The sequence below is a fragment of the Phaethon aethereus genome (assembly GCF_964289735.1).
Source record: "Phaethon aethereus genome assembly, chromosome: 1".
NCBI classification, from domain to species: domain Eukaryota; kingdom Metazoa; phylum Chordata; class Aves; order Phaethontiformes; family Phaethontidae; genus Phaethon; species Phaethon aethereus.
In genome coordinates, this window is record NC_138575.1 from 207,359,214 (window position 1) to 207,373,969 (window position 14,756).

Consider the following 14,756-nt stretch of genomic DNA (forward strand, 5'->3'; position numbering starts at 1 on the left):
CAAGAAGATGTCTGTTCTTCAGAGTCAACTGTGGAAAAAAGTCAGCAATATATAACAGCAGCGATGGACAAGGAAGAGCAAAACGAAAGAATCTTGTTGAATATTTGTTCATTTACTTTTTCTGAACACAAGCCAAAGTGTGCCACACTGGCTTGTTCTGAACTTCAGATATAGATGTCCTATTCTCCTTAGATCCTTCACAGATTTAGAATTCAGTCTCCCTGAGGCCCCTATAACCAAGTAAGAAAACTCTCTTTATCTAGCTTGGTGGCTGCCAAGACAGATTCCATGTCATTAAGGATGTCAGAGCTCAAAGCCTCTTGCAGACTTGGCATCAGTTCTTCTCCTTCTATATTCATCCCATCTCCTTCCAGTGTCCCAAGGTCCACATTTGTCCCTGGAATGGCTTCAAGGTAGTCTGGAAAACGGTTCTGATGGGATGGTATGTTACTTTGGCTGATACTGTCACCTAGTTATAACACAAAGCAAGATGGCTATTAAATATACAGTAAGTACCAAGCCCATAGTTTATCTTCTATCTATCTCTTGCATCATACAAGCAACATGATTCATAGAAATCCATCACAAAACCCAAAGTTGACTTGACTGCATGCAGATATACAAAGAACATGCCCTTGTTTCAACCTTTCCACCTGACCCAGATCTTTGATGTCATTTAGCATATTTTAAGTTTTATACTTAAAGGAAAAAGACAATACTGAGTCAGATATTGTTCTGGAGCAGTATTAGCAGCACTGGGTGAGATACTGTTCTTAGCTCTGAACAAACAATATTGCTTAAAAAAGCAAAGGGACACTCAAAGTCCATGTAACAACAGGAGTGATACTATTTATGAGCAATCCCCCATCCTCCCAATAGAGTTGACTACAAGCATGTTTTTCACAAATCTAACTATTTCTTTTACAGAAATAGAAGGTGGTAGAAAAGCAATGCAAAAAGTATCACAGCTTCTTAGAGTTGCTTCTTTTCATTGCAAATGGACACAAGTGTATTTAGAAAACATGCATTAAGGATGTACACAAAAACAAACCTGTATCCATCTCATCAACACTGTTCAGGAAGTCATCGGGGGTTCTGGGTACACTATAACTGCTCATGCTAAGTCCACTATCTGTGCTTTCATCTCTGGAGTGATATGTCCCACTGTAACAGAAGAAAGGGATCAAAAAAATTAGGGTAGAGTACTGAAGACACTAAAATAAATGCTTGTTTTTCAACCTATTCAAGGGCTTTGAAAACACTGCTGCCACATGAAATGCTCTAGTCTAATAAAAAACTGAAACCTTTGTCTATATAAGACACTTGGGCTTTATTTTATGCAGACCTTTCCAATTAAAAACATATTAGTTAGATTCAATTTAACTTGATGAGAACATACTTAAGCAGCATTAAAAAACTCCCTACCTGTGTTCTGCATAGTTTTAAACTTTCCATGCCCACAGCTAAAAACCACTGGAAGCATATCACAGGTAGTCCCCAATGATTGGTTTTTTTTTAATTTAAAAAAAAAAAAAAAGTGTATCCTTTCACACGTCTGTAAGGATAAAAAAAAATTTCTCACTACTAATGTTGCCACGTTTAATCAACCAGTGAAATGTATCATTAGGTCACTGCTGTTATAAATAGGAGCTATAGTTGGAACTCCTTTAGCAATTCTTCAATTGCTTCCCACTGCTGCATTACTACTAGCTCAGTCGTACATGTCATGGCAAGAGAGCGCCCGAATATAAATCAAATACTGGTACAGGAGCCACCCTGTAAACGAACCCTGTTCAGAATGACCTTGTTGACAGAACAGTTAAAGCAGTGATGGCATGGGGCCTTAGATGCATTCACTTTCTTACGGCCATCTTACTGCCAGTGGAGCGAGCAAGACCAAGAAAGCTGCAGTGGGAAAGGTGGGATGGAGGGCGGGAAGTAGGACAGTGTATTGAGTTTACACAGCAAGGTTTTCGTAGCAGGAGGGCTGCAGGGGTGGCCTCTGTCAGAAGACACCAGGAGCTGACCCCACGTCAGACACAGCTGGTTCCAGCTGGCTCCAAAATGGTCCTGGTGCTGCCCAAAGCTGAGCCCACCAGTGGCAGTGGTGGTACCTTTGTGATAATGTATTTAAGAAAGGGTAAAAAACCACTGTGCAGCAGCTGGGGGAGAGGAGTGAGAAAATGTGATAAACAGCCCTGCAGACGCCAAGGTCAGTGAAGGAGGGGCAGGAGGGGCTCCAGGCACCAGAGCCCGTGGAGAAGATCCTGGTGACACAGGTTCTCTCCCTGCAGCCCATGGAGGACCATGGTGGAGCAGATATCCACCCTGCAGCCTGTGGAGGACCCCACATCGCAGCAGGTGGACATGCCCTGAAGGAAGCTGCAGTCCATGGAGAGCCCACGCTGGAGCAGGCACCTGGCAGGAACTGCGACCCGTGGAGAGGAGCCCAAGCAGGAGCAGGTTTTCTGGCAGGAACTGTGACCTGCATAAGCAGCTGTAGAAATATACCATTACCTCCCTCCCCCTGCATCTCCTTATATCCAAGCTTCACAGAATTGTTTTCAAAATCTGTATTTCTTCAGGTTGTGGTAGCAGTCACTGAGAATCCTTACTGATTTTCCAGATTGAATACTGAATGAAGATCAACTTGACTTAGTGTTCAAATTAGCATTTGAAGACATACCGATCCTTCTCATAAAGTGCTCATGAAATATATAGCGTACGCCTTTTTGTCAAGTATGAAGAACCAAACATGATGGTTGAACAGCTATTCAACATCAGATGCAAGTAGAATGCCATCAGCCATGAATATATAGATATTAGATTTCACAAAGACATCTTTGCCATACAGGAAAGAAACCTAACATTTCAGTTAAGTCATAAATATTTCCTTTTTTTTTAGATAGATTTAAAAATAGTATCAACACACATTTTACAACAATCCTAATAATCAAGCTATTTAAAACTTCTGTTAAAAAAATGCTGGTTTACTTTGTGGGACAAAATACTAAAAACAGAACTGAGACTATGCTGAACTAAATCTTTCTAGCTGAGAAGGCTTTTTGGCTGCTGCTCTCACACTTGGAATGTACAGCCCTTCTCTTCAAATCACTCCTTAATACACATCTCCTCTTTCTTCATCAAGGATTTCTCCATTTAGTAGCCATACCACCCAAAATTACTGCATGAAACTAAACTGCATTACCCAAAATAGAGCAGATGCTTCTTCAACTAATACTTGTTAAAATATGTGTGTACAAAAGAAGAAATCCCAATTTAGGAGTTAAACAGAGAATTACCATCACTACCAATATAAATCTATCACACAAAAATATATACAGAGATTTGCAAAGCAGAAGGTGAAATAGTCTAATAAAGTCTGCGTTGCTGGATGTTCCATTCAAAAAATAAAATATACCACAATGACAGTAAGTACTGAAGACAGCAGCCAGAAGACTGACTACATAAATGAAAACGCTACTGTACATTTTCTCAAATCGCTTCAATATAGCAATTACTTTCTGAGATTTTTTTGGATGTTCTGATTATGGAGGCAGTGGAAAACATTCCGCGATTTAAACTGTGGATGTCCAGCTTTGGTAGCTGAAGTTAGAAGGACTGTCACACCAGGAACTTTATATATACACTATAAAGATAGGAAGAAGCATTTCTCTAAGTCTGAACTTTAACATAAGGGACATCGAGGAGATCTTTAGGGCAAAACTATCGGACTGCTGTATCTAATTCAGAGACAACAATGCACATCCACAAACATCCTTTATTAAAATCCCTTTTCCTTAGCCATATGCCAAAATTAAGTGTGGTGATGTACATAAAATTACCTAGAAGGGGACAATGCTCAGATCAAAATGCAAATTAAGATATTCTGAACTCAAGTCAGGTACAGATTTTCAGTATTTTGCGTGGGGAAAGGGCTACAAAAAAAAAGCCCAGAAAACAGGTTTTGAAGATGTGAGGATTCTACACCACTTAAGAACAAATTTCAAAATATACCTGGGTTCAATGTATGATGGCAACAGCCTTCAAGAAATTCAAGCTAGTATGTTACTATAACACATCAAGGCCATCATCTATCTACAGAGGCTTCTCATAGGAGAGCAGGTCAGTTTTAAGATTTCTTGTCCTTTTTATTCCTTGGGACAGGGCCAGCACAGTTAAGGGTTGCTCACATCAGATCCCAGGATGAATTCCATGGAGAACAATCCCTTCCTCTAAGAAAAAATTAAGTTTTCTAATCAGATACGTTTGTGTAGGAGGTAAGTCTTCCTGAAGGGCTTACCTAAAACTTGGAAATACCATTTACTTCCTTAGGGAGTTCAGTAGCAAAACACCACTACTTTCTTCTCCATGTGCAAGGCCTTTCTTTTTTTTTCACTTGGTTTTCTCCAATATATACAAAGCACTGTGTACCTTGAGACATTCTCTTCTGCTCTCACAGTAGCACACACAACGCTAGCACAGACAATACTTCATGGAGTAGGAGAAAAGCTTAAGAGCAATAGATTCTATTTACATAACCTAAACTGTAAGAATGACAACAGATTCCACTGGCAAGATGGAAGGTATGTTCTTGCACCATCTCCACTGAACTTCACTAATTTTGAGAATTAGAGTGAGGATAGATTATATGAAATGACAGAGAAGTCTCCTGGAAAAGGCAGAAAATGAAACAAACAAGATAAGCTGACAATATCAGTAACTGGAAAAGTTACATACAATGATAGCACAACTTTAGGGATGAAGAACCTAAGTGTGACATATTAGCAACATTAAGTTATTTAAAAGAATACGGGAAGGGATTTACAGCAAAGGTTTACAAAGATTTCAACAGTTTTCAGTATCTAAAATTATGGTAGGTATTTAAGGTTGCCCTACTCCAAAATCACGGCAGTTCTAACATGATGTGGACTTCTTACCTTATGAGCAGGTTTGAAACTGTATTGGTGGCAAAAATCATGGAAGTTCAGACTTATATACGGTGAAAGAATCAAGATGGATTTTATGGGGTTTTCCATGACTATAATAATGTACCGGTAAAGAGAAGGACAAGCATGTTCTTATACTTTGTGAGCACTTACAGTAAGCATCCTAAAGGTAACGCAGAAAAGTAGTGACGAACTCTGGCAGAATTACGTAATTTTTCTCTTTTATGGTAGGGGATGCTGAGTTGATATCAGCTTAGAATGCTGACAAAATATAGTCCAATGAAGAACTACAAAATTAACTACTCCAATTTACGATCAACTACTTGATACTGCTGAAATGTTAGTAGATTTTTACTCCATTGATTAAATGTTTATGTGGCTTGGAGATTTGACTGTTCTACCATTTTCCTTTTCTTTCCAGCATGCTAAGCAAAAAATACAGATGAGAAACAGCAGTTTCTCCAAAGTTGTAATGGTCAGTATGAAGCATTTGCAAGCTGTAATTAGAACAGTATTTCCAACAAAATAAACACTGCAACTCAGAGGGATTAAGGAAAAAGTCATATCAAAAAGACTAGTCTATACTGCAAAATTCTAAATCTTGACTTAAAAGACCCAATTCAAAATAACATAGCATTTAAAAAGAAACATGCCACTATTTGCAGATCTAACATTAACAGAGTGAAAATACTGCTAAATTAAATACCTGAAGTGGAGGGGAGGGGTGAATGGAGAAACCTTAAAATGAACCTCAAGGTGTAGTTCTAAATGTGCCTCACAGTTCATTTGATCTCATAGCAAGGTATTCACAAATTCTTCTGAGTCAGTAATTTGAAATGACTGTTAGTCAACAGATTATGCAGAGGCAAACATGTTATGACTTTGAATAAAAAACCTTCCTACAAGTCTGAACAGACTACTTCCTCCCACAGGAGACAGCTTTTAATCCTCAACTTTTACTAGACTTGCCATTTAAGGAAAGATTCATTTACAGCTGTGGCTTTTGGCACAGACAGATGTTCAAAATAAACTATTACATGTACCAAACAGAATTTTACATCAAATTTTTTCCCTCTAGTAGCTATTCCTACAAACCTGTTAAGAAAGGGATCAGAACTATTTGTAGTCATTGTTCTCAGTTCCTGAGACATTCCAGGAGATGACACGGGATTTTGAGATCCACCGTCTTGTTCCATTGTTGGAAGCTGGCTACGGAGAGCCAATTCCTAGAACAGGGGGAAGGGGAGAAAGAAAGATCATGTTAGGCATTTGAATGCTCTTTTCAGATACATAAACACACGACATTATAAATAATTGATGCTTTTACTGTTTCCAGCTACAAGATTTAAATGAAATTAAGTTTCTGAAGACAAAGCAGGTATTTTTACTGGCTTCAATGGTAATGAAAGTTCCACCAGTCAGGCCCAGTGTTAGAGAGACTTCACTGTAGATGTATTTATGGATATAAATATCTGTATGTTTACATAAATCTTTTCTAGTTCACTTCAATATCCTTTTGCTAAGCCTATTCTTAAGATGAAAAAAAGAATTGTTAACACCATCTGACCCCTAAGATACGTCTGACTGACTAGTCAGCTAGTCAGTGCTCTGCTGACTAGCACTTTTCCCCTATTTCTTTTAAGTTCTGATTTCCTTTTTATCTTCTTTGCTTGTTTCATTCAGCGAAGTTTAAAGTCTTTCCCTACAAGTTCCCATTCATTCCTGTTTGATGCATGCGTTTTGAAATTTCTGGTTGATCAAATCAGTGATTTGTCCCATATGTATATCTTAAAGGTCTTAAAATCCCTCGCAATTTATTAGTAAAACTAAGACAATTGCACTCAAGTTATGAACCTAGATTACATATGTATTTTTTTACACATCTGACTGTGCACCACCTTGAATCAATCCATCCATAAAGCTTGTCATTACTATTTAATGAAAATGAGTTTTAACATAAAATACACAAAATTAAAGGTGGGTAGAGATAAGCAGCATTTTATCTAATTTCCAGTGCCCCCTTTTTAAGCAGGTAATCCATGAGTTACACATCTGAAAAATACAACAATTTTCTCCAAGCAACTCTCCTAAAACATCAGCAATGGCTCACCAAGTCTGGGCTTTGTTAATGTAGAGGCTGGTAAAGAAATCTATTGACTTTCACCATTATTAGTAGTATGTGATTTCCAGGCTGTGCCTGGGAAGCTAATCTCAGGCAAAACCGATCTTGTCAGTCTTGGCAGTGCTCAGTATTTCTCACTTATAAAATGAGAGGTCTTCATCCATTCTCAGTTATGAGCCTAAGGACTACTGTGGGCTTTTAATACATAAAAATAATCTTTCTTCAAGTCTTCAAAGTGATTCCTTTTAAAAAGAGTCTAAGGTTATTTTATTTTCCAGCAGATTGTGCCAAATATTGAATGCTTCCCTACCACCTGTTTTTTCTTCCTTTTCTAATCTGCATATGCTCCACTCCCATTCCTGTGGATTATTATTCTACATATTTCTTTAATACCAAGTTTCATGTCTCTTACTAGAAGGTTTTCTCACTCCAGTTGATTAGACCTTTGCAGAAAGTGTACAAACATACCATTGGTTTTTGTGTTCGTCACACCCAATTGCCTACTCCAAGTAAATCCAGTCCTCTGCTCACCACACTTACTTGGCCACTGTTCTGAGAAATAGTAATAATACTCCTTCTCCTCATTTTCAGGTCACAGGATGGTAGGCACCTTTTAATCATTTCTATAGGCTTATCCATATGATTTTCATTTGCTTATGTAATGAAACCAAGTGCAAAGACTATATAATGAGGTCTTACTTCACAGCTAAGTTTACAAACTTATATCAGTCACATCAGCCTTGATATAAAACGGTTGATATATTGGTGGACTCAAATAAATAAAAATAAAAAAAAATAAAAAAAAATAAAAGTTTTAATTCCTGGATTGCTTCCCAAATCGTGAACTGAAGGAAGAAGGTCTTAGAGCAGACATCCCAGAGATGGCTAAAGAACTGCTCGCTCACATCACAATCTTTATGCCCTTCTCTAGAGACCAGAATTCTTCCAAATGTTACCTGAGCCTTCCTCTGTCTGAGAAACTGCCCTCCTGTGATGTAGCTACTTTTAACCAATTTTATCTTGCTATTTGTCCAATGAAAAAAGAGGAGGGGGGGAAAAAAAAAAATCGCTTGATCACAAAAATCACTAAAAAAAAAAAGAATTGCTTTTGCACCACTACTTCTAGAACCTTTTCAGCCTTGGTTTCATACCTGGAATACAGCACACCTTCCTTCTCCACCCTGATAGCAGAGCTGACAATCAGTGAGTGCTCTGCTCTTACGTAACCACAACTACCTGGCTGCGGCCAGAATGCTCTGTCCTTTTTCCCCTCCCTCTTCCTTTGATCTGTGCGTTGCATTTTTATTTCCTTGGGCTGCAGTCCCTGACTAGGATGAAGAGCAGGGACCAGAAGTGCAGTAGCCTGCAGAAGAAGCTTAATCACACACCAGCGCCCCAAAGAGTGATGACAAAGCAAAACCAACATGGAGTCATTTCTGTATATAAAGCACTAAAGTGACATTATATATCATCGACTAGTAGGCCTGGTCTTTCCAATCAGCACTGCCTCCTGATGCAATAATTTTAAAAAATAAAAACCAAAACAAGAAAAAGGAGGGGGGAGTGGGGGCAGAGAGAGAGAAGATAAATCCATACAGGTCCCCTTTTCAAGAGCTACTGACACCAGTAAAGAAAACCCCACAGATTTCTCTTTTGTACCATAAGAAAAGAAGTCAGTACAAAGGAAGAAGCAATTTGGAAAAACGGGAAAGTTACCTTTGTATTTTCTAAATCCTTAGAGGGTAGGAGAGATTGAAGTTGCATCAATATATGAACTTAAACAGTACGGTAAAAATAAATGTAGCTCAGATACTAGCCAGCCAAAAAAGAAAAATCACATTTCACTGAAAGCCCACTAAAAACAGATTAATTAAACCAGGAGATAGAACTGTACTTTGCCTATTCTTTGGCATGTATAATGTAGTGAAATCAGTGTGTTTAATATTAGTACTATTTTTATCCTTGTTTCAACAACAACATTGCTAAAAGTGCAAAATTACAACTATTTATATGTAGCATTACTGCTACTTATTCAGGAGGCAGAACTACAGCACTAACCCCTAAAAAGAATGTTATTCCATTACTCCCTCAAGTAATAAATTCATGTCAATCTGGAAGTCTGAAAGAGAAAGGAATTACCAAAAAAGACAGGCTATTCAGAAACAAATACAGAGCAATTTTTAATCATTCCGTAAGATTAGCAAAGTTTTCTACAAGCCCTGAAGAGTGTATTAAGACTATTTTTCCTAAAAGGTGCATGTAATGGAAGCTGAAGTTGAGTTGCTTGATGAATGGTCTTTTCATTTCTTCTTCCTTATAAAACTGATTTTCAATAAAAGAAGTAATGCGTTTCCTATACGTAAAAAAATGTATGGGAGTGTACAAGCCCCTCCCAGCTCCAAACAGAGCAATGTGAACTCTAGGCTTTTAGTTCATGCTTTAAAATATATCCTTTATTAGAAGTATTTAAAGTCTGGAGGCAAAAATAAAACCATGACAAAATCCTGGCTTACATTTCTGTAATTTGATCTCATCCTATTTTTGGAAGTATGTCAAACTTTTTTTAAGTACTTCTGGGAAAATAAAAGCTTAGCATTCCTATTGTTAACACAAAAGCTGAATTTTGGTTATTACATAAAGACCAAAATGATCTGTCATCTCCTTAAGCAACATAATTTTAAAAATAAGGTCAACATTGTGTAATTTATCTGGCTGACCTTACCCCCCCTTTTTTTTTTCATAATTGTATACTAATTAAGTTTTACATGAAGTTCCAGGTCATTCACACCATGTCCAAATTAACTTTATAACATGACCCTTTTCGGAGCATTTTTATTTTTATCTTCATCGTACTTCTGAGGAAAGGTAGAAGACTCCCTTGTGCAACTCGCGTATCGTATTCTCACCGTATTAAACATATGATATGCTACTCAACTTGAATTGAGTATATATAACCTTATAATTGGGGTTTTTTCCGTAAATTTACTTTAAAAGGGCCAACTGTAACATTTCTGCCTCCAAACACTGCTCGACTATCAAACAATCCACAGGCTTCACTGGGATGTGAGAGAAGTGTCAGGCGAAAGAGAAGACGATGGCACTGATGGGCAGACTTACAGCACCAGTTATTTCTTCAGACTCAGTATTTACGTTCTTGTTTGAGGGCCACAAAGTTACAGCATGTGTACAAAAGAAACAGGGAAAACACATGGACAGATGAAGACAAATGAATTCAGCAATGAGGAGTTATGCAATTAGCAAAGAGTAAGGGGGAAACATAAATCATTCAGTGTTGCAATCACGAAAACCAGCAAAATTAATTTAAGAGGTGATACTGATAGAATGATAATTAATTGTATTGTATACACTTGGCAAAGAACTCAATGCTACACAGAGCACTGCAAGCGCAGATAAGGCAGCATACACTGGAACAGACATTTGTAAATAAAGTCTGGCTTCTTGTCTGGTTTTGCAGTGCTTTGCTGTGCCACTGCTTCATACCCCTCTTGCCATCTGCCTGCCCATGGCTCCGGGACCGCGCCTGCCCAGCCGAGGAGTCTCAGGTACGTCTCACCAGGAGTCTGCCATCACGAAGGCTGTGCAGAGCTGGATGGCCTCTCTCTACCAATTTTTGCTTGCTTACAGCGAAAGCTGTTATTCACGGACGTCTCGTACTCAGGTCAACATGACTCCTATCTTCTGCTGACCAGTTGCTTTAGCAGTACTTCTGTGATTAAGCTCTGCAGCTGCAAGCAGCACCAGTGACGCCAGGAAATCCATTGCAGTGAGCTACAAGTCCTATACAGGCACAAAATGTGTCCTGAAGCAATTAGAGGCATAAAAACCAGGCAAAGGCAAGGAATGCTGATATGATCTGATTTACTCTATACACTTTTAAACGGGGTATTTATCCATCAAGATCTACATTCACAAGCAAGCAATAAAATGATTTCATTATCTGTAAAGCTTAGGTGCTGCAAGTGGAATCAGAGCTTCTGAATTTTCAAGTTACTCACATAATACAAGAACCTTTCCAACTGTGTAACTTCTAGCTACCGATGCTCAGCATTTCCCACTTAAACGAACTGAGAGTGTGAAACTCAAATTCTACAGCTCTTGCCATACAAACTAATAAACAAAGTTCCACTTAGATCTATGGTTTTCAATGAGGAATGAAGCTATACTATTTCAGAAGCCGAAGAACATTTTAAGCACTTAGTGCCTAAGATGGCTGAACAGCAGCAATGTTGCTTTTGCAGTAATGAGCTGAATCCCACATTTTGTATATTTTGATGGCAGCCAACATACCCTTCCCCCCTCAAATCCAGCCACACAGGACTCCCTTTCAATAACGCTTGCCTATTTATGTCCAATCACGCTTGCATTTTCTAGGCAGTCTTTAAAGTAGTACCTTAGTGTACAGCTCATCAGAAATACGAAAGACTTTAATAATTACATCAAGGAACATCTCCATCATTTCGACAGGACATCCAACTCCAAGCTGAAACTCCCGATGCTTTGACAAAACTTTCCGGCTTATTTAACAGCATTTAGAAGAAGCAGAGTTTGCTAGTCAGGGCAGAGGAAGATGTGTGCCTTGATCTCTTAATCACTGTGGGTCACAACGAGGGGCAATTCCAAAGTGACTTTTTACTGATAGTTACAGATGGCCTTTGACTGCATATTCTTACCCCTCCCTTCAGCTGGAACCAGCATTTGTATGGCCATACACTAAGACAAGTCAGAAAACTGACCGAGCTGAAAAATAGTTTTTGTGATAGATCAGGTGTCTGATCTGTCTTGGCGTGTATCCACACCAATGCTTCAGCTACTAGATTAGGAAAAAACAATGTTAGACACATCCTGTTCTGCTGCCTTATTATTACGGCAACCTCTGGCAGACAGCTGAGTTTAATGTTTTAAACTGCTGCAGTTCGGTTTGCCAGAGCATGTCTACCAGACCTCTCAGTCAGAAGTCATTTTATTAAGAAGCAAGTATCTTGCTTAAAAAATACCACACAAATCCCCAGCTGCAGTCTTCAGCCCCAGTTTAGGATGGCTCTAGACAACTGGTTAAGTCTTCTCCCAAATTAATTTCTGAAGTCATGGCACTACAGAGGAGTGCTATAACAAAGTTTTGTGCAACTGATGCAGAATAAATGACAGGTACTTGACAGATAATCTGAACTAATCTTTAACTATCTAAAACAGAAGTGCTTTTCTAGAAACAGATGTGTATATAAATACAGGCAATATGCTAAGATTTGCTATTACATGCTGAATTTACTACCACAGACTAAAGTCAGTTGGACTCTATGATCTTAAAGGGTTTTTCCAACCTAAATGATTCTCTGATTCATCAATTACAAGGATTTTTGGAAGGTTGTCCAGTGAATGACAATGGTTTGTTACCTAGTGAAGTAAAAAATATTTCTGCAAACAATAATGTATCAACAGTTCAATGAAAACTGAGCTAAATGCATACAAAATTGATTTCTGCCTAACTGGAATCTTCAAGTTACTTACAATACTGTACGTGCTGCTCAGCTCCGTTATCTGCGTGACAGCTCTCCAGTAGTATTTTGTTATTGATTTTGGAGAGTAAGAAACCAGTAACAATTTATGTTCACTGTGCAAAAGAAATATCTAACAGAAAACTTAAACCACAAGGGACAAAGCAAAACATAGTACTAATAAAAAGAGCTATCAAGTGATTAAAACACAACAAAAGGAGAGATACAATATTTACTTCCACTAAAATGAGAAGTTTCAGGTATTATTGGTGACTATTGATTAAAAAAAATTCAACCAGAAGCCAAAATTTTAAATGGGAATAAAATGTTGTTGGAAAGGCTCTTCACTGTGTATTAGCTAGCTTTCAAAGCTCTTCAGAGTAAGACATATCACAGGCCATTTTCTCTATCAAATATCAAGCAATAAGGCAAATTAAAACTGAGGGACACAATACAGCTATGAATTTGCTACAAGTGACTCGCTATCTTCTGCATCTTGCAAACATATTCTTCAAAAATGTTTCTGCATACCAGTGGTGGTATCTTCACTGGTCAAAAAAAACATGTTCAAAGACCAAACGGCTGGCTTCAGTACCTTACCACTGTTAAGAAAACAACAACAACAACAACAACAAAAAACAACCAAAACCTAACACCATCCCCCCACACACATACCCTTGATGAAACCAAGACAAGTCATTTATCTTGATAATCTAGGTCAGCTTCAGCTAATACACAGATGGATGGGAAACAGGAGATTCAAGGGACAACACTGTTTGGGATTCACTAAGAAGCTAAAGTAAGTATTTCCCACCATTTCCACTAAGATCTGAACACAAGTATAGCTTGTTATTTAAAGACATATTACAGGGAAGAGAAAAAACAAAAAGCCAAACCAAAACCTAAGTCCTCAGTAAAACTTACAGGTTCCTTAACATCATGGAAGTTCAAGAGTACAGAATTCAAGACTGCACTTGTTTTTAATGACGCCTTCCATAGTTTCTAGAAAATGTTGCAAATCTGACAGTAGCACAGCTTAGTATTGGTGTACTTGCAAAGTGACTGAAAAAATCTTTTATTGAAAAATAGTAATAATGTCCTAAGGAATTAGAACTTTCCTGGAACACTGGAAATCTTCTCAACTAGGTTGATGAAAGGTGTCAAAAACCACTAACATGAACTTCTACAAAAAGGAAATCATAGGAAACTAAAATAATATTTCAAGCCCAGTAACTATTCAGTAGTGTAAGTGCTTGTATTTTATGCAGTAAGAGAAAATACAAAAAAAATATGAAACAAACCCGAGTGATTCAGCAAACAGTGACAGACTGGCCATATGTCTTTGCAGATTCTTCACTGAGTAGGGGAATTTCCAGAATGTCACTCAAAAGATGTTAAGAAATAAGTCCAGGGCAACAGCACAGAGAATACAGGAGGTACTTCATAATATATACCTTTATAGGTATATATACAAAGAATGGAGACAATGAACAGAGAGCACATTCCAGGTATGCAGAACTACCAAGAAAGCAGCACAGAGGTAACAGAAAGGTAAATTGTGTCCTGGTCTCAGCACAAAGCACAACTGAGCAGCGTAGCAAGGAAGCAGGGCTGTATCTGGTTCTCAGACCAGGGATCTCCATTCAGTGCTAGAAACAAGCAGCAGATACAGAATGAGTAAGCATATACGGAGGAACCTATCATGTAAACAGCTGTGTAGTATGCTGATCTTACTAGCAAATACTGTAATATTAGTGGCTGACAAGTAAGAAATCTTCCAGTCTTAGCACAAGAAAGTAGTCTGCACAACATCCAAGAATAATGCCATCAGTACCTCAACATTATTTGCCTCTCTCTCTTTCCATCGTTTACTAGAAGGCAAGAAATCTGTTACCTAACATCTAGGCAATTTCATGATTTAAACAAAAGTTGACTGACATCTATTTTAGGTGAGACGTTGTTGACAACCGGATACTAATTGCAGGAAAATGGAAGGAGAGCTACTGGGAAGGAAAGTCAAGTCACTCAATCTCTTAACTAAGGTAGGTATCTTTAAGGTGTTCACAGATAATTGATGATGATAAGCACAAGTAACTGGACAGATGCCTGGTGTTTTCAAATTCCCTGGATGTATCAATAGCTCCTGTTTATACAGAGTAAATATGGAGGTTG

General features: G+C 38.2%; 1 protein-coding gene across 4 annotated transcripts in view; it reads right to left on the minus strand.

The window, feature by feature from the left end:
- Nucleotides 1-230: 230 nt before the first annotated feature.
- YAP1 (Yes1 associated transcriptional regulator) overlaps nucleotides 231-14,756 on the minus strand; it is a gene marked incomplete at its 3' end in the record, with an annotated part of 92,874 nt that continues 78,348 nt past the window's right edge. For all 4 annotated transcript variants that reach the window (XM_082008331.1, XM_082008330.1, XM_082008329.1 and 1 more), the window contains 3 exons: nucleotides 6,045-6,175; nucleotides 1,052-1,164; nucleotides 231-469 (listed from right to left, as the gene is read on the minus strand). In XM_082008331.1, the coding sequence (XP_081864457.1) occupies nucleotides 231-469; nucleotides 1,052-1,164; nucleotides 6,045-6,175 (483 nt within the window). The remainder of the gene's footprint in view (nucleotides 470-1,051; nucleotides 1,165-6,044; nucleotides 6,176-14,756) is intronic.